The sequence below is a fragment of the Bos javanicus genome, chromosome 8 (genome assembly GCF_032452875.1).
Source record: "Bos javanicus breed banteng chromosome 8, ARS-OSU_banteng_1.0, whole genome shotgun sequence".
Taxonomy (NCBI): Eukaryota; Metazoa; Chordata; class Mammalia; order Artiodactyla; family Bovidae; genus Bos; species Bos javanicus.
Genome location: NC_083875.1, coordinates 70,260,231 through 70,281,517, shown reverse-complemented (window position 1 = coordinate 70,281,517; position 21,287 = coordinate 70,260,231). Strand labels below are relative to the sequence as shown.

At 39.7% G+C, this 21,287-nt stretch overlaps 1 protein-coding gene across 7 annotated transcripts in view; it reads right to left on the bottom strand.

The window, feature by feature from the left end:
- The window catches only part of PPP3CC (protein phosphatase 3 catalytic subunit gamma), an 80,702-nt gene that overhangs the window by 58,999 nt on the left and 416 nt on the right, over window positions 1-21,287 (bottom strand). For 2 of the 7 annotated variants that reach the window (XM_061426988.1, XM_061426990.1), the window contains exon 1: window positions 20,837-21,169. The exons of 4 other annotated variants lie outside the window; for them this stretch is intronic. In XM_061426988.1, the coding sequence (XP_061282972.1) occupies window positions 20,837-20,885 (49 nt within the window). In that variant the 5' untranslated portion in view covers window positions 20,886-21,169. Of the gene's footprint in view, window positions 1-20,836; window positions 21,171-21,287 lie in introns of those variants that run through there. One more of the 7 variants, XM_061426987.1, reaches the window with a different exon arrangement.

The following is a 21,287-nucleotide window of genomic DNA, read 5'->3' as shown; positions in this document are numbered from 1 at the left end:
AGTGACTCTGACTCAAAAAACAATCATCTGACCTAAAGGGGTGGGATGGGGGGGTGGGAGGGAGGCCCCAGGGGGAAGGGATGTATGTATACATATAGCTGATTCAAGACGTACAGCAGAAACTAACAAAACATTGCAAAACAATTATATTCCAATAAAATAAATAAAAACAAACAAAAAAATCATCTAAGAAAAAGAACAAAACGGCTTGGTGTATACAGAGGTCAAAATTACTACCATCAAAAGCTTGATAAACACTCACAACCTCTCATGGCACAGATCTTCACTGATCACTCCTAAACGGTAAATCCTCCAGTTTAGTTAAAAAATGATCAGAAGCAAAGAGTGAAAATTGAAACAGAAACCACAAATTGTTCCCAAACTCTAAGAAAAAACACTATGACTTAAAAGTCAGATAAAGTGAACCAAATCAAACCACAATGTGCATTACAGACTATCTAAGCTTTTTTTTTTTTTTTGACATTAGCTCATTATGTATGTTCCAGTACTACACAGAAACTGATCTGACAAAAACACCTCAGGGACTCAGGTGTACTAAAGATAAAATCACTGAGCATTCCAGCAAGTCAACTACATCACATAGTGTAGCCAGTCCCCACCCAGACTACCAACTTCCACCCTAAATTCACTCTATGACCAATCTCTGCTTTGAAAAGTCTGTGTATCTTCTTTTCTAACTCCCTCCTTCTGAGATGCTCCACCAGTTATTCCAGTACATGTTATTCCTTGCTGCAACAAGCTAAGTGTAACTTCATTTTGATAAGATATAGATGTGCTCCTGGTGGTCTCTGGTAACAGGCTTTAACCTCCCCAAGACAGGGAACTGGTGGCCTAGAATCAGGGATAGGAAGAAGACTTTTATTATACACCTTTTAAAAGTTTATACCATATTACTGTATTACTCACCTAGAGACAGACATCTTGGAGTGCAAAGTCAAGTAGGCCTTAGGAAGCATCACTAAGCTAGTAGAAGTGATGGAATTCCAGCTGAGCTATTTCAAATCCTAAAGGTGATGCTGTTAAAGTGCTGCACTCTATGCCAGCAGATATGGAAAACTCAGCAGTGGCCACAGGACTGGAAAAGGTCAGTTTTCATTCTAATCTCAAAGAAGGGCAATGCCAAAGAATGTTCAAACTACCACACAATTGCACACATCTCACATGCTAGCAAAGTAACGCTCAAAATTGTCCAAGCTAGGCTTCAACAGTACGTGAATGGAAAACTTGCAGATGTTCAAGCTGAATTTAGAAAAGGCAGAGGAACCAGAGATCAAATTGCCTAACATCCATTGGATCACAGGAAAAGCAAGAGAATTTCACAAAAACATCTACTTCTGCTTCATTGATATGCTAAAGCCTTTGACTGTATGGATCACAACAAACTGTGGAAAATTCTTCAAGAGATGGGAATACCGGACCACCATATCTGCCTCTTGAGAAATGTGTATGCAGGTCAAGAAGCAACAGTTAGAACTGGACATGGAACAACAGACTGGTTCCAAATTGGGAAAGGAGTACGTCAAGGCTGTATATTGTCAGCCTGCTTATTTAATTTATATGCAGAGTACATCATGCAAAACGCTGGCCTGGACGAAGCACAAGCTGGAATCAAGGTTGCCAGGAGAAATATCAATAACCTCAGATATGCAGATGACACCACCCTTATGGCAGAAAGCAAAGAAGAACTAAAGAGCCTCTTGATGAAGGTGAAAGAGGAGAGTGAAAAAGCTGGCTTAGAACTCAACATTCAGAAAACGAAGATCATGGCATCTGGTCCCATCACTTCATGGGAAATAGATGGGCAAACAGTGGAAACAGTGTCAGACTTTATTTTTGGGGGCTCCAAAATCACTGCAGATGGTGACTGCAGCCATGAAATTCAAAGATGCTTACTCCTTGGAAGGAAAGTTATGATCAACCTAGACAGCATATTCAAAAGCAGACACATTACTTTGCCGACAAAGGTTTGTCTAGTCAAGGCTATGGTTTTTCCAGTGGTCATGTATGGACGTGAGAGTTGGACTGTGAAGAAAGCTGAGCGCTTAAGAACTGATGCTTTTGAATTGTGGTGTTGGAGAAGACTCTTGAGAGCCCCTTGGACTACAAGGAGATCCAACCAGTCCATCCTAAAGGAGATCAGTCCTGGGTGTTCATTGGAGGGACTGGTGTTGAAGCTGAAACTCCAATACTTTGGCCACCTGATGCAGAGAGCTGACTCATTTGAAAAGACCCTGATGCTGGGAAAGTTGAGGGCAGGAGGAGAAGGGGACGACAGAGGATGAGATGGTTGGATGGCATCATTGACACAATGGACATGGGTTTGGATGGACTCTGGGAGTTGGTGATCGACTGGGAGGCCTGGTGTGCTGCGGTTCATGGGGTTGCAAAGAGTCGGACACGACTGAGCAACTAAACTGAACTGAAGTCATCTGCACTAAATCCTAGATTAATTTTAGGGTATAGCTCCCTTAACTTCTTTTTTAAAAATAAGCTTTATTGAGGTGTATTTAGGAACAGTAAACTGTATCCACTAATGTGCACAATTCGATAAAATATGACACGTCTCCATTTGTCAAACCGCAGCCACAATCAAGATATGAAACATTTCCATTACGCTTGAAAGACCCTCTCCTCTGACTCCCAGCACCAGACAACCACTGCTCTACTTTCTGTCACTACACATGAATTTTGCACTTTTTATTTTTGTATGAATGTAACGGTCCAGTGTATAGTTTTGTGTGTGTGTGGTATTTTTCATTAACATAGTGGTTTTGTGAGTCACCTGTGCTGTTGCATATATCAGTAGTTTGTATCTTTTTATTGCTGACTAGACTCCACTGTGAGGATTTACCATGAGGTCATTCATTTACCCATTGAATACTTCCTGGTTTGGGCTATTATGACCGAAGCTGCTATAAACATTTGTGTACAAATCTTATTTTCATTACTCTTGGGTAAATACCTAGGGCTGGAGTGCCAGAGACGTAAGGCAGGTGTATAATTAACATATGAAGAGGCTGTCGAGCAATCTCCCCCAAGGACTTTTACAACTTTACATTCCCACCAACAGTGCCTGAGAGTTTGTCACTCCACATCCTTGTTAAAACTGGATAGCTGTCCCTTCAATTCAGCCATTCTAATGGATGTGTCATGGCAGTTCATTGTGGTTTTAATTTGTACTTCTTTAATAGCTAATGATATCAAATATCTTCTTGTCTACTACTGGCTATTTATATATCTTCATTTGCGACTTGTCTGTTCAAATCGTGTCCATTTTTAAATTTTGCTGGTTGGCTTATCAGTGAGTTGTTAAGTTCATTATATATTCTTAATAAAAGTCCTTTGTAAGACACACCTAGTGTGAGTATTTTCTCCCAGTCCAAGGCTTGTCTTTCATTCTCTTAACAAAACATATTTAGAAGAACAAAAGATTTTAATTTTGATGAAGTCCAATTAGCAGTTTTTATAGTTCTTGCTTTTTGTGACTTAAGAAAACTTTGTCTACCCCAAGGTCACAAAGATTTCTTCTAGGTTTTCTTTTCAGTTCAGTTCAGTCACTCAGTCGTGTCTGACTCTTTGTGACCCTACAGACTGCAGCATGCCAGGCTTCCCTGTCCATCACCAACTTCCTGGAGCTTACTCAAACTCATGTCCATCAAGTCGGTGATGCCATCCAACCATCTCATCCTCTGTCATCCCATTCTCCTCCTGCCTTCAAACTTTCCTAGAATCAGGGTCTTTTCCAGTGAGTCAGTTCTTTGCATCAGATGGCCAAAGTATTGGAGTTTCAGCTTCAGTATCAGTACTTCCAATGAAGATTCAGGACTGATTTCCTTTAGGATGGACTGGTTGGATTTCCTTGCAGTCCAAGAGTCTTCTCAACACCACAATTCAAGCATCAATTCTTTGGCACTCAGCTTTCTCAGTGATCCAACTCTCACATCCATACGTGACTACTGGAAAAACCATAGCTTTGACTAGACGGACCGTTGTTGGCAAAGTAATGCCTCTGCTTTTAATATGCTGTCCTAGTTGGTCATAGCTTTTCTTCCAACGAGTAAGTGCCTTTTAATTTCATGACTGCAGTTACCATCTGCAGTGATTTTGGAGCCCAAGAAAATAAAGTCTGTTACTGTTTCCAGTGTTTCCCTATCTATTTGCCATGAAGTGATGGGACTGGGTGCCATGATCTTAGTTTTCCGAATGTTGAGTTTTAAGCCAACTTTTTCACTCTCCTCTTTCACTTTCATCAAGAGGCTCTTTAGTTCTTCTTCACTTCTGTCATAAGGGTGGTGTTATCTCCATATCTGAGGTTATTGATATTTCTCCCAAGTTTACAAAAATGGTAACATTTCACTTTTCCATTTAGGTCTGTGATCCATTATTAAATAAGCTTTGTGTAGGCTACATGTCAGATTTCACTTTTCTCCATACGGACATCCAGTTGTCCCAACACCATTTGTTGTAAACGTTTTCTTTTCACTGCTGAATTGCTTTATCAAAAAATCAAGTGACCATTTATGTGTACGTCTATTTCTGGACTCTGCTGCTTTCCATTTATCTGTCTGTCTGTCCTTTTCACCTTTACCACACTGTCTTGATTACTGTAGCTTTATAGTGAGTCTTGAAATCAGTAATGTGAGTCCTTCAAGCTTGTTCTTCCTTTTTAAAATCAGTTTGCTTACTATTTACAATAGCCAAGTCATGGAAACAACCTAATTGTCCATCAACAGATAAATGGATAAAGATATGGTGTACACACACACACACACACACACACAGGAATACTACTCAGTCATAAAAAAAGAATAAAATAATGCCATTTGCAGCAAACATGCATGGGCCTAGAGAGTATCATACTAAGTGAAGTCTGAAAGAAAAAGACAAATGTTATATGGTATCACTGACATGTATAATCTAAAATATGATACAATGAACTGATTTACAAAATAGAAACAGATTCACAAGCATACAAAATAAACTCAGCATTACAAAACAGGGAAAGAAGGGATAAATTAGGAGTCTGGGATTAGCAGATACAAACTATTATGCATAAAATAGGTAAGTAAGGACCCATTGTAGAGCACAGGGAACTACACTCAAAATCTTGTAATAAACTAAAATAGTAAAGAACATATATATATTACATATATACAGCATGCCAGGCTTCCCTGTCCTTCACTGTCTCCCAGAGTTTGCTCAAGTTCATGTCCACTGAGTCAGTGATATGTAACCATCTCATCCTCTGTACCTCCTTCTCCTGCCCTCAATCTTTCCCAGCATCAGGGTCTTTTCCAATGAGTCAGTTCTTCTCCTCAGATGGCCAAAGTATTGGAGCTTCAGCTTTAACATCAGTTTTTCTGGTGAATATTCAGGGTTGATTTCCTTAGTATTTCTAGAAGTATGTTTGTTTAAATCATGAATGGGGTGTTGAATTTTTGTCAAATAGTTTTTCTGAATTTACGAAGGTAATGCTATGTGTTTTCTCCTTTACCCTGTTAATATGTAGATTATATTCCTTGATTTTCAAGTGTTAACACAACTTTGCATTACTGAGATAAATCCTACTTGATAATAATGCATTATTCTTTTTGTTAGTACATTAAATTTGCTAATATAAGTTAGCTACAATCTCTGATGCTAAATTATGTTGTGCTAGGTTGTCGAACGGAGAAGGCAATGGCACCCCACTCCAGTACTCTTGCCTGGAAAATCCCATGGATGGAGGAGCCTGGTGGGCTACAGTCCATGGGGTCGCTAAGAGTCGGGCACAACTGAGCGACTTCACTTTGACTTTTCACTTTCATGCATTGGAGAAGGAAATGGCAACCCACTCCAGTGTTCTTGCCCGGAGAATCCCATGGACGGAGGAGCCTGGTGGGCTGCCGTCTATGGGGTCGCACAGAGTCGGACACAACTGAAGCGACTTAGTAGCAGCAGCAGCAGCAGGTTGTCGAAGGTATCCGAAAAACACTTCTCAGTATAGGTTTCAGATTTCAACTTTAACTATAGAGTCACAAAAAATAATAGTGATCATAATGATAACTGTTGTCTGCTAACTACAAAACAGCCATTATGTAAAGCTGAGGGCTTTACATACATAGTCTCATCTAACCTAATAACACTCTAAGAAGTATTATTATCCCCACTTGACAAATGTGAAAACCAAGGTTCAGGGAAGTTAGAAACTTTATCCAAAATCTCACAACTAGTAAGTAACTGGAGGAGCTGGAATTTGGTCTCAGGTTGATTGATTCCAGAGACTAAGTTCCTTTGCTGTAGCAAAAGTCACTCAGTCGTGTCTGACTCTTCGAGATCCCATGGACTATACAATCCATGGAATTCTCCAGGCCAGAATACTGGAGTGGGTAGCCCTTTCCTTCTCCAGGGGATCTTCCTAACCCAGGGAACGAAATCCAGGTCTCCCACATCGCAGGCGGATTCTTTACCAGCTAAGCCACAGATAAGATCAGATCAGTCGCTCAGTCGTGTCCGACTTTTGCGACCCCATGAATTGCAGCACACCAGGCCTCCCTGTCCATCACCAACTCCCGGAGTTCACTCAGACTCACGTCCATCAAGTCAGTGATGCCATCCAGCCACCTCATCCTCTGTCGTCCCCTTCTCCTCTTGCCCCCAATCCCTCCCAGCATCAGAGTCTTTTCCAATGAGTCAACTCTTCGCATGAGGTGGCCAAAGTACTGGAGTTTCAGCTTTAGCATCATTCCTTCCAAAGAAATCCCAGGGCTGATCTCCTTCAGAATGGACTGGTTGGATCTCCTTGCAGTCCAAGGGACTCTCAAGAGTCTTCTCCAACACCACAGTTCAAAAGCATCAATTCTTCGGCGCTCAGCCTTCTTCACAGTCCAACTCTCACATCCATACATGACCACTGGAAAAACCATAGCCTTGACTAGACGAAACTTTGTTGGCAAAGTAATGTCTCTGCTTTTGAATATGCTATTTAGGTTGGTCATAACTTTCCTTCCAAGGAGTAAGTGTCTTTCAATTTCATGGCTGCAGTCACCATCTGTAGTGATTTTGGAGCCCAGTAAAATAAAGTCTGACACTGTTTTCACTGTTTCCCCATCCATTTCCCATGAAGTGACGGGACCAGATGCCATGATCTTCGTTTTCTGAATGTTGAGCTTTAAGCCCACTTTTTCACTCTCCACTTTCACTTTCATCAGGAGACTTTTTAGTTCCTCTTCACTTTCTGCCATAAGGGTAGCGTCATCTGCATATCTGAGGTTATTGATATTTCTCCCGGCAATCTTGATTCCAGCTTGTGTTTCTTCCAGTCCAGTGTTTCTCATGATGTACTCTGCATATAAGTTAAATAAACAAGGTGACAATATACAGCCTTGACGAACTCCTTTTCCTATTTGGAACCAGTCTGTTGTTCCACAAGGGAAGCCCAATAACTGAAGTGGGTAGCCTATCCCTTCTCCAGTGGATCTTCCCAAGCCAGGAATTGAACTGGGTCTCCTGCATTGCAGGAGGATTCTTTACCAAGTGAGCTATCAGGGAAGTCTTTTGCTATAGTGCTTCATCAAATAATCTCTAATAGTTTTTCTTCATACATAAGTCAAAGTAAAAAAAAAAAAAAGGTTAGAATACCAATAATCTCTCTGGGAAGCCACTAAAATTTAAGATTAAATGAGTACTATGTAGACATAACATACAATAAATAAATTCATATGGAAGATACACTCAAGAAAGCAAAAGAACATTATACAATCCAGGATTTTACACAATTTGAGATTTTACAGAATTCATGGTTATACAATGTTACTAACTGAAAAATAAAACACTCAGTACCTGATGAGATCTATAGGCTGGCCTTCCTAAAATCTTATTTAATAGTGATTATTTGTTAAAACCTTAAGTTCTGAAATCTATAGGAAACAAAAAACTGCAAAGGTTCTTTGAGTAAAAGTAGAAAATACGAGGGAGGTAATTATATTCTAAGTTAAATAACTCAGCATTTATCGAGCATCTACTACATACCCATACTGTCTAGAAGGTAAGGTATAGATTATATAACTTTAACACATGAGTCTACCTTAAAGAAATTTATATTCTATTTAAGCACCCAAAATAATTAATGTAATGTCAATATTACATAAAAAAACAAGATGTAATGTCAACACAGAACAGTTAAGCAATATACTGTACTGGAAGTATTAGCTGTATGAAAGACTGTAGGGGGGATTATCAGTAGATGGCTACAGAAATCAGGGAAGGGCATCAGAAAGTTGAAACCTGAGCTGAAAGTCTGGGTCTTCTGGAAATTCCAAAGCTACTTTCTCAATCCTCATTTGTAGGTATTTATTTTCACTGTTGGCACCAAAATAAAATAAACAGAAGGTATACTAAAAGGGAGAAAAGAGGAAATTCCAAACACAGATGTAATATACTGCATGTAGACCCAGATTTGATCTCTGGGTTGGAAAGATCCCCTGGAGAAGGGAATGGCTACCCACTCCAGTAGTCTTGCCTGCAGAATCCCATGGACAGAGAAGTCTGGTAGGCTAATAAGTCCATGGGGTCACAAAGAGTCAGATATGACTGAACGACTAACACTTTATACAAACTTTTAATGAAATAGTTTAAAAAAATAATTTTACATAAAATGGTATAGGAAATAATATAAATACTATGAACACCCATGTACCCACTACGTAGATTTAAAACATTAAGTCTGCCATATCTGTTTCAAATATTTTTAAAGAACTAGAATGTTACAATTATAATTGAAGACAGCCTCCATCCTTTTCCTTCATCCCAGGGGTAATTAGTACCATTAAGTATTTGTGTATCCTTCCCAATGTCAATTTCTTTATATATATATATATATATATATATATATATATATATAATTTTGCTTAAATATATTTATACACAATATATTTAAAAATTTTAGAAGGAAATGGCAACCCACTCCAGTATTCTTGCCTAGAGAATCCCAGGGACAGAGGAGCCTGGTGGGCTTCCATCTACGGGGTCACACAGAGTCAGACACGACTGATGCGACTTAGCAGCAGCAGCAGCATAGAACTGAGGGGCTGGGAATGGATGGCTAGGGAGGTGACAGCTTAAAGATATGGGGTTTCTTTTTGAGATTAAAATGTTCTAAATGGTGATGGTTGCATATATCTGCGAATATGTCTAAAAACCATTGAATCATATACTTTAAATGGGTGCATTGTATGATGTCAATTATATCTCAATAAAACCTTTTTTAAGTTTAAAAAAATTTTATATATGTATCATACTCTGTATCCTTTTGTAAGGATACATTGTATCATTTTTTTAAAGCTCCACAGGTGATTCTGTTTGGTAACCAGAGTTCAGAATCATCATTCTAAGCCTTTATACATTTATCCAAGAAAGTTTTTAGTGCTCCCAAATTGCCAACACATTTAAAGCTAGTTTTTGCCCTGAGACAGTTGCTGTTAGATTACCTGGATTGCCGGGGGAAAAAAATATCTACTGTACAATGCTTTCAACTCAGAAGCAAAAACCCTAATCAAATCAAGTTTATATATGATTCAAGACAATAACCAAACTATAAAAATGAGTTTCTGAAGGGGACGGGTGTGGCAACAGAGGGATAGTAACACAAGAGTCTTGTGGTGGTGATTCAGTTGAGTGTCTTGATTGTGGTTGTAGCTATAAACATGTGAAACTGCATACAGCTACACACACACACATACACACACACACACACACACACACACAAATCCGTGTATAACTGGTGAAACTTGAATAAGCTCTCTGGATCGTGCCAATGTCAATATCTTAATTTTGGTACAGTACTTTGGCAGTGTGGGATAGTGACACTGTGGAAGAGACCTAGGTGAGGGTGCATAGGACTTTCCTGTACATTTCTTTGCAACATCCTGTAAATCTAAAATTATCCAAAAAAAAATTTAATAAATTTTTAAAACTAAGTTCCTACAGTACACTGAAAAAATTCTGCAGCCTTTTCATGGTCAAATTCAATTCAATACACTGCTTTAATATACATCCACTACATAAATGATACATATTTTCATATGCCTAACATCTGATGCAGAAGTGCATTAAAGAGAAAGACCACATTGGTGACAACCACGTTAATCCTGTAGAAGTATCGGAGATAAACCTTAAACGTTATTGGCTTTTAAGCTATTATTTTTAGATTATTGTGTGGTCTTATCCTCATGGGACACTAGGATTTACCTAAATAGCTGTCTCCGTTCACTGCAAATAACCCTGCTTTCATTCCTATTTTAAGCCAACAAGCCTGCCCTACTTTTGCAGCTTATTTCCTAATCTCCTCACCTGCCTTTCCAATCATGAACCAGTTAAACACTGCTTGCCTGGAAAATCCCATGGACGGAGGGGCCTGGTGGGCTGCAGTCCATGGGGTCACTAGGAGACAGACACGACTGAGCGACTTCACTTTATTTTTTCACTTTCATGCATTGGAGAAGGTAATGGCAACCCACTCCAGTGTTCTTGCCTGGAGAATCCCAGGGATGGGGGAGCTTGGTGGGCTGCCGTCTGTGGGGTCGCACAGAGTTGGACACGACTGAAGCGCCATAGCAGCAGCAGCAGCAAGAGGTTATATTAACTATTATTAGTGAAAGTGGTATGTACATTTCAGGTCCTTTTATAACTGATCAGAACAAATTTTATTTCAATAATCGGATATCACTCTTTCAGATTATTCTCTCTGTTCTTTGATAGTCACTGAACTCACCTGTCTTAAAGAAACCATAACTTTACAGTGATCATATGTGTTCAATAAAACTTGCACAATAGTAAAAACAACAACTAACTTACTTTCATGAATAAGTCCACCAATTACCTTTATTACTCTGGCCCTTCATTAAAACTATCCTATTTTATTTTTAAACTTCCACAAAGCCTTAAGTCACAAGAATAAAAGGTACCAAGGCATACATACAAAAAAAAAAAAAAACAAAAACCTCCCACAAATTAAGTCTTACCTAGTGGGGCCACCGATCAACCGTTAAAGTTTAAACTTGAAAGGATTATCAATTTATAGAGTGAAGGGGGCAAACATTTCTTACCAGATATAGTCTATGGTTTAGTCATCTGCTCTTCCCGGTGGTATTAGTCATAGGAAGCTCCACAGTTCTAATTTTCTGTTACATTTTTGGGAAATTATCACAGGCTATACTGAGTACTTTTCAAGACAGTAATTAAGCTTCTGAGTATAACCAAAAATATGTTGCTTATAGTAAGAACTCACCAAATACCTGTTTCTGAACACATGATTTCCAAATTCTATCTATACTATAGAAAAGGAAATTTTCACTATTTTGACTAAGCATTTATGTTCTTTCAAAAGCTAAGGACACTAAAGTTGGAAAACACAAAATATAACACTGTTAAGCTACCATTGCACATATACCACTAAAAATCAAACAGATCTGGGGCCAAATCTCACCAAGATTCAAGAATTCATTTAATAAAGAATAGTTAACATTTATTAAGCACCCACTATGGGCAATATGCTGAGCACTTTATATAATATGAAATATAATCTTTAAATTCTGAGGTAGGTACTATTATCTCCCATTTTTAAATTAAAACAAGGAAAAGAAATCACACAGCTAGTAATTAGCAGTTCCCATGCTCTTTTCTACACTGTCTTCAGTAAAGTTAAGTTTCTTAGGCTTTCACTTAGACATTTACTAAGCACCTATGGTCTAGGCACTGAATTCAGCATTAAGAATACACAGTTCTTGGAAACTTCCCTGGCAGTCCAGTGATTAAGACTCTACCTTCCAATGCAGTGGGTGCAGGTTGAATCCCTGGTCAGGGAGCTAAGATCCCACATGCCTTGGGGCTAAAAAACCAGAAGATAAAACAGAAGCAATACTGTAACAAATTCAATAAAGACTTTAAAAACTGGTCCACATCAAAAAAATTAAAAAAAAAAAAATACAGTTCTTGCACTTCAAGAGAACAGTTTAAAACAAAGAATAAATTAGAAAGAGTTTCTAATTAGAAATTATAATGAACAAAGAACATTAAAATATTTTCAGAAATTTGTAAAGCAAGTGAAAGTGTTCATGGGAGCATGTAGGAGGCAAATATCTCATTCTTCTGATGAGGATGAGAGCAGCTAATACATACTGAGCATTTACCAAGTGCCTGTCACTGCACTCTATGGAGTTTATTTAATCCTTATAACTATCTGGCTTTCCTGGTGGTTCAGCGGTAAAAAATCTGATTCAGGTTCAATTCCTGGGTCAGGAAGACCCCCTGGAAAAGGAAATGGCTTCCCACTCCAATATTCTTGCCTGGGAAATCCCATGGATAGAGGAGCCTGGCGGGCTACAGTCCATGGGATTGTAAGAGTCGGACGCGACTCAGCAACTAAACCACCACCACCATCCTACAAGCTAAGTTTTACCGTCCTTCTTCCTCAAATAGGGAAACTGAGGTAAAACAAAGGTAAGTGATTTGTCCAAGGTTATGCAGATACTAAAAGAAGCCGAATTTGAATCATTCACCTGACTTCAAAGCCCAAGTTCTAAGACAATTACTCATACAGCCTCCTGGTAAAGGAGAAAAAGTTTCTCAGCTGTCCTCTTGGCTAAATCCTGAAAGATAAATAGGAATTAGTCATGTTAGGGGACAAGATTTTATATAGAAGTGGTGCAAAGAATCCTTTCACAGATACAGCACGGCATGGGATTCTAGGGGCAACAAGGAGCAGGAACGTAGGTTTGGGAGGGGGTGTGAAATAAGGAGGAAGTAACACAAGGTTAGAGGCTAAGCACGAGGGAAACTTCCGCATCAGCAAAGCTGAAGTTTACCCTACGGGCTGCAAGAGTTCATGAAGGATTTCAAGCACAAAAAAGATTCTTTATATTATCCAAGGATCATGATGGCAGCATGAGATTAGATTAAATCGCCCTAGCAAGAGGCTATAGCACAGTATTAATATAAGCAAGAAGTGAGAGAGGAAGATGAAGCAGTAGCTTTTGTAGAAACCAGAAGTCCACAGAACTAAGTCTGATAGAATGGGATATGACATGTAAGGGACAGGAAAGAGTCTGGCCTGATTCCCAGGCTTGTCATCTGAGCCAGTGACTAAATGCTAAGTGGTGTGATTAACAGGGATGGGAAATATACTTAGGAAATCCTTCCCATCTTCTCTGCTTCTTAGTCCTTTTTAATATTTATTTTATCTCTCTACCACTTTTCTCACTTCAGTCTCCCCAAAAAATAAAACAAGTCTGCCACAATATCTGTTTGGGTAATGTTTGAATGTTCCATAATTCTGAATTACATTTATAAGTCGATTAAGCCTGTTTGTTTGTTTTTAACACATAGCCATCAAAATAATCTTGCTTTCTCCTTAATGGAATCACTGCCAACTGATCACTGACAGTTTTCAGTTGCCCCTCGTCCTTCTCCTCTCCTTCATCAGGCCGCTTCCCTTCTCTGAACTTATTCACCCCTCCTCTCAATCCCTTAGTCAAGCACACTTTGTTTCTCCATCTTTACTTCTGCATGTTCTTCCATGCCCAACTGTGTAGCTGCAACCACCTCTTTTCCTACTAAACAAGTAGCCATCACTCCACATCAGCTGTATGTGCTTTAAAACTCATGTTCTAAACAAAACTCGTGTTCCTCTCTTCAGCATGCCTTCACTGGGCCACCACTGCATCCTCAATTGACAGTACCTTTCCCGAGTCTGGTTACTGGAGGCATCTCTTAATTGTACTCTTTTTTTCTCTCTCCAACTTTATATTTTGAAACACTGAAATTCTATCAAAAAGTGAAAGAATACTAAGATGAATATCCATTTGCTCTTCACCCATATTCACCACTGGACTTCCCAGAGGTGCTAAAGAACCTGCCTGCCAAAGCAAGAGACGCAAGAGACACGGGTTCGATACCTGGGTCAGGAAGATCCCCTGGAAAAGAGAATGGCAACCCACTCCAGTATCCTTGCCTGGAGAATTCCATGGACAGAGGAGCTACAGCCCATTGGGTCACAAAGAATCCAACACAACTGAAGCGACTGAGCACATACCACGGTAAACATTTTGCCACTTTTGCTTTCTCTTTTAACAAATAGATTTCTTTTTCCTAAACCATTTGAAACCAAACTGCAGACATCATGACATTTCAACTAAATGCTTCATCAGGTATCACCTCAGAATAGGAACATTATCCTTTATAACCACAATAGCCTATCACATATCCAAGACATTTAATTTTGAATTTCTATATCTAATACATACTCCATATTCAAATTTGCCCAGTTGTCCTAAAAATGTCCTCTATGGCTTATTCATCTTCCCCATCCAGCCTTGGCACTGTACTTGACTGCCATTTCTCTTTCATCTTCTCTCATCTAGAATACTCCTCTTGCCTTTTAAATTTTTCATCACTGTGACATTTTTGAAAAGTTCAGACCATTTGTCTTACAGAAAGTCCCATAAGTTGGATTTGTCTGATTATTTACTATAACTAGATACAGGTTAAACATTTTTAACAAGGGTTACAGGTGGCTCAGTTGTAAAGAATCCACCTGCAATGCAAGAGATGTGGGTTCAATCCCTGGGTCAGGTAGATCCCTGGAGAAGGAAATGGCAACCCACTCCAGTATTCCTGTCCGGGAAATCCCAGGGACAGAGGAGCTTGGTGGGCTACAGGCCGGGGGGCACAAAGAATCAGGCTCAACCTACTGATTAAATAACAATTATCTCCTAGTGCTTATTTCATTCAGAATTTCACTCTCTCGGGCTGACACTGTCTGGACATTGCACCAAAACATCATGACTTGTTAGCATTCAATAAATCTAATAACAATCATCAAAGATACATATTTCCTTGGCCAACTAGTATAGCATATTTTTCTGTCAATCAAGCTAGAGAGCCTAGATACCAAGTTGTACCCTCTTCTAATAACAAAGACTCAAGAAACTAAAAGATTTCATGATAAAAATCCAGTTTGCCAACAAAATAAAACTGAATATAAGGAACCAAAGTTCTCTCTGCATACATTTGAATAATTAGGTAATTATAAAGATAACGAAATCAGATATGACTTAGGTTAGGATGAAATTTTTAGACCTCAGCTTTTTATCTTTGAATGAAGCTAAAATTTAACATAAAAAATGTAAAAATAGAATGCTATATTCTATTAATGACTGCAACAAAGGATGATGATTAAAAAACACCTCTTTATTTCCATTAGTCCTTTAGCAATTCAGTTCAGTTCAGTCGCTCAGTCGTGTCCAACTCTGCGACCCCATGAATCACAGCACGCCAGGCCTCCCTGTCCATCACAACTCCCTGAGTTCACTCAAACTGACCACCATCGAGTTGGTGATGTCATCCAGCCATCTCATCCTCTGTCATCCCCTTTTCCTCCTGCGCCCAATCCCTCCCAGCATGAGTCTTTTCCAATGAGTCAACTCCATGAGGTGGCCAAAGTACTGGAGTTTCAGCTTTAGCATCATTCCTTCCAAAGAACACCCAGGGCTGATCTCCTTTAGAATGGACTGGTTGGCTTTAGCAATTAAGTAGCACCAAAGCCCCAAAATGACTACAAATATAACAGAATTAGTTGAATAATTTTGTCTCTCACAGATATGCCTAAAAATTAGCTTTTCCCCCAAATGTTACTTTAATGGAAAGATACTCTGTTATCAAATACTGCTTAGGAAAAAGTTTTTAATCAATTCTTTAATTCACTTTAAGTAATGAGTCCTTCTGGCGCTAGTGGTAAAGAACCCGCCTGCCAGTGCAGAAGATGTAAGAGACAGGGGTTCGATCCCTGAGTCAGGAAGATACTCTGGAAGAGGGCCTGGTAACCACTCTGGTATCATTCATTGCCTAGAGAATCCCATGGACAGAGGAGCCTTGCGGGCTACGTTCCATAGGATCGCAAAGAGTCAGGCACAACTGAAGTGACTTAACATGCACACAAGTCCTTAGCATTTGTCTCTCCCAACGATCCAATAGCTTTTTTTTTAACTCTACAGTAAAATGTGATGTTACTTTATAGAAGAAAATTGTATTATCAAATGTCTGATATAAATAAGGCTTTCATCACAACCATTATCATACAGGTAAAAAGAACACCTTATTCCTGCTCAAAAAAAAAGAAATTAAGTGTTTAAATTAAGAGATCCTTTCTGAATTTTGAGACTTTCACTTAGACGTGTGAGTTTCAAACAGTCTTGGATGTCCAAGTGTTCAGATAGTTTGGCAGCTTGTTAATTACAATGGTAAACTAAGCATAACTGAAATACTTTTGACAAGTTCAACAGATGTGTGCTATATGACTTGCTCACAATGAATATTTATCCTTGAAAAAATTTCTTCTAGGTTGGCACTGTATCAAATGATTGAAAATATAAAGGATCAAAATATGAATATGAGCACTTTCAAACCATTCTCATGTTGACTGAAACCATTATGAAAGGATTTAGGTAAAATTACCATATTTACATTAAAAGAATACGAATTATTTGCACAATAAAAGGTTTAACATGACATATATTAAATTCAAAGCATACCAGTAGATGGAAATACAGCTGATCCTTGAATAAGGAGGCGCTGAAGGGTGCCAACACTGCACACACTCTAAAGTCCACTACAACTTACAGTTAGCCCTCTGTATACACACAGGTGGTTTCTCCATACCCAAAGTTCCTCCCTATCCATGGTTCTACATCCTCGGATTCAACCATCTTCAGATCATGTAGCACCATAGTATACTACTGAGAAGATCCACGTATAACTGGGCCTACAGTTCAAACCTGTGTTGCTCAAGGCTCAACTGTATGAAAAGTATTAATGAAAGTACAGTAATGAAAAGTATTAACAGCAGTTGCTTCTGTAAGGAATGAATATGAAGCCTTTGTTTTCTTCCCTTTTGCCTTTCACAATTTATAGGATTAAGCATATATTTACAAGAAAAAATAATTTTAAGCCTTGGTAAATTCATTGTCATGATATGAAAATGGGAGAGGGAATGAACAGAAAATAAAAGAGGTATAAGTACCAGAGACAGAAAGGTTCAGGGTATACTTGTGGAGATAGTCATTTCTGGTCATACTACTCTTCTTAAAAAATTTTAAGAAAGCCGTGCGTGCGTGTGCGTGCCAAATCGCTTCAGTTGTGTCCAACTCTCTGCGACCCTATGCACTGTAGCCCCCTCCCCAGGCTCCTCTCTCCATGGGAATCTCCAGGCAAGAATAATGGAGTGGGTTGTCATTCCCTTCTCCAGGGGATCTTTCCAACCCAAGGATCGAACCTGTCTCGTATATCTCCCACATTGGCAGGCAGGTTCTTTACCACTAGAGTTACCTGGAAAGTCCAAGAAAGCCATAGCCACATCTAGTCCCAGTGCCAGAATATTAAAGAACCAGCAGTCTTCAATGCGTGCTACAAATGACTGTACATTCTCTGACTATACAATTTACTTGAATTTCAAGAGAATGGGAGAACTGTATCAAAAAAGAAACCTGACTTCTGTTAAAATCCATTCAGCCACCAAATAACAAACTTAGACAATGCATTCTCCCTATCTGTCATGTAATGCCCAGTGAAATTTCCTTGTTGCTGCTGAAAAGATTCAGTCCAGAGGAATAAAAACTTTTTATAAAAATCACTGTCAAAGGAAAAAAAAAAAAATCCCTCCAACAGGAAAAGAAACTTGGAAACCAGAAAAAAAAAAAAATTAAGCTGAAAGATTTTCACAATTCAATTATTTGAGTTTCTGCTCCAGACACAAGTAGTGATGCTCTAGTGCATATGGACTGTTCTAGAAACTCACACATATATTAATTTTTAAAACAAAGAGGAAACAAATGAGCACCTATTGGGAGTACACTGCAGATGGCTCTCCATAAACATTTAATGAGTGAGTGAAATCATAAGAATTTTTATATTTTTTAAACACAAAATGAACACCTTCAACTGGGAGAGAAGAAACCAGCTGCCAGGGAATACAAGACAGACTGTATTATTGGTTTCCATGCTGTTATCCATGGGATTCCACCCAGATGTCCTTTATATTATAGAAGAGGTATTTTCCTCAGAACAGCTTCTTAACTTATAATTTCATATGCTTTCTGATATTTTTCAAATGGTTCATAATACTACACTGTCTTAAGCTTTTCACATCCATTATGTCATTTGCATGGCTGAGATGCTTGAGGAAGAAAGTATTATTAACTCTATTTTGCAGATGAGATTATTGAAGCAAAAAAAAAAAAAAACAGGGTTTAACTAAAAACGCAAGGTTAGAAAAAAAAAACAGGCAAGGTCACAAGTAAGCTTGAGAAGCAGGAGTAAAACCACAGGTCTAGTCCTTCATTTTAGGCAAGTTGCTGTTTAAAAAAGACACTTAAAATACAAATCACTCCCACCCACCCACTCTTCCCCACCATTGGCTCAAGCAAAACAATTAAGTAGACTTTAAAGTGAACAGGAAATGACAGAACCAAAAATAACTGGGGTGTGGTCTCACCTCTGAAAAAGATTTCCAGCTGTGAATAAATGCAAACAATTCTGGCCAGACAAGATAACATTAGATCAGATTTAGAACCCAATACAACCAGGGGACCTTAGCTATAAATACAGTGACACCTTACTTTCTTAGAATAAATCTCAATATTTCAAACTCAGGAAAATGTAGATAAAAAGCAAGGTAAGTCACCAAGAAGCCACAATTGCTGTGCTCAAGTTCTCATGCTCAAGTTTTTACATACTAGACAAACCCATACAATCTAAGGGCTTGAAATCATTCATGTTTCATTTCTTTAAGAGTAATCTGATAACACGCAGTCATTTATAGTTTCACCAAAAAACAAATGTGAATCATACAGACTGAGGGTGTTCACTTAACTATGGGAATGCCTAGCAATAAGTCAGCACCTGCATATTAGCTGCATTTTATTTTACTTTACTTCTGCATTTAACGATTTGAAAGGGTCATTTTACAATGACCTTTGTATCTTTTATATCACTTCCTTTATAGCTTATTGCACGTTATGGTAGAAATTACGTGCTACGATGGCGATCAGAATTTGGGATCTGTAAAGGTCTGAGGACTACCACTAAGCTTCACTCAGATCCTATTTATTCTGACTTGACACACTATTCTGGTTTATCTGGTTTCCCTGCCTACTTCAGCTTATAAGTGGCAGATTAGAAGGGCATATTTTGACAGATAAAGAACAGTACTGAAGGAGATAAACTAAAAACAGACAAAAGCACTAAACTGGTATAGCAGTGAGGAGTCATTTTAGCACAGGAGGAAACTGCCAACACCCTTATATAGCAGAATGCACCGGCCATATTAACTGCATGGGACAGAAATTAATGTACATTATGATGACCTTGATTTATCCAAGAAGACTGTCTAATAGATTCTAAATCTTAAAGAGATGGTTATATACCCTTGATGAGTTATAAACTATGAAAACTGATATTAAAATGATCAAAATAATTTAGCAGTTACAGGGCTGTCAGTTATATGACCAATTCTCTTAAATCCCCAATGATAGCAGACAAATGCTGAGGAGGTAAATCTCAAAAATCCCATTATATTTAATAAATATTATATAGTGTAGATAATTAACATTTATGAGCAACACTTTTGATGATGACTTTCTGGGTGGAAACTACATAATACATTAAAATTATATACTGCAGACAATCAACATTTATGATGCTTAATGTTTCTGGAGGTGGGGGGGCCCTAAGTTATAACTAAAACTCTTTTCCTTCATTGACCATTCAATCATTTTTCTCCACTAAGAGAAAAATGTTTTTTCATCACCAATCTTGGTTTCTTTTCTCCATATAATTACCAAAATAAAAAAATAAAAGTATTTTAAGAGTTCTCCCCACTTACAACTAACCCCTTTATCTAGAGATCACTAACACACCTGGATCTTGGTATATTCCCTTCTTATAAAATAGTGCTTTCAAACCCAGTATTAAAACAGAGAGAAGAGTTGTACTTAAGTCTTATGTCTGAACAAAAGAAGCACATAAATTAGCGGTTATGCTTAAACCACTAATCTTAAGGGCAGAAACAACTACAACGTAAGGAACACTTTAGTCGATGTTGGACACCTGAATCAGAGAATATCATTCTCCAAGTCTCTATGGCCAAAAAGAAAATAAAACGCCAACAATCATGTCAAGAGATCTGTAGATCCCTTTCAAATATCATAAAATGAATTTATTTGTATTTACTTCACTATATTCTTTCTTTTAGTAATAACAGTGACGTGATGATCTGGAGAAAGTGGGCTAAAAGGTACATGGTATTCATACTTAAAAAAGGTTGGGGAAGGGGCAAGAAATATCTGACCTTTCAGAAGAGGAGCGGCAGAAAGATCTGACTTGGAAGAGCCTTCTTAACACCCTGCCCACATCACCCTAGATGGCTTCCCCTCAGGTAAGAGACTAAAAAGATGGAGATCCAGACTCTTTAGGGGTTGATAGGATTAGAAACACCCACCCTGCCTGGAAATCCGACACTACTGGAGACAAACGAGCAATCCCCACCTAGCTACTGGTCCAGGTGCTACAGAAAACGCCCGGCGCCCCCGCCGGGCAGCCCCGGTGGGAATCCCCGCCTCCCGTCTCCCACACCCCCCTAGGTCCTCCTCCGGGATGGGCGCCGCCCGGGACCCCGCCGCCCCCCCGACTCCCGTCCTCGGCTCCTTCCCTCCCTCCGGCCCCGAGCCATCGCCCGGCCGAGGGCCGTTTCCCGCCGATCGACTGGAAGGCCTGGCCCGCTTGGCACCTTTGATGACGCGTTCGGTGGTGGAGAGGTGGAGGTTCCTCCCGGACATGATCCCCTCGGCCTCCTCCCGGTCCGGGGAGATCTCCAGACGTGCGCCCCCGCCTTCGCCTCCAGCGATCTCGGCTCCCCAGGGCCGGTCTACCGGCCGTGCCCCGGCCCCGCTTAATCAGGCCGGCCAAGGCACCAGAAGGAGGCGGCCGCAGCAGCCCGGCCTCGAATCCCACGGACACTATGCGGGCCCACTGACCGCTCCCTCCCGAGGCGCCGAGTCGGGAGCGCCCGCGACAGCAGATCGGGGAGGCTACGCGGGCAGCCGCGGCTGCGCGCGGCCGAGGCTCGTGCGCGCGCGCGCGCGCGCTGCCCCGACTCGGCACCTCCCCAACTTCCCTGCGGCGCGCGCGCCGAGGCCTTGAGCTCCGCAAGTTTCCCCGGCAGCTCGGTCGCCTGACCT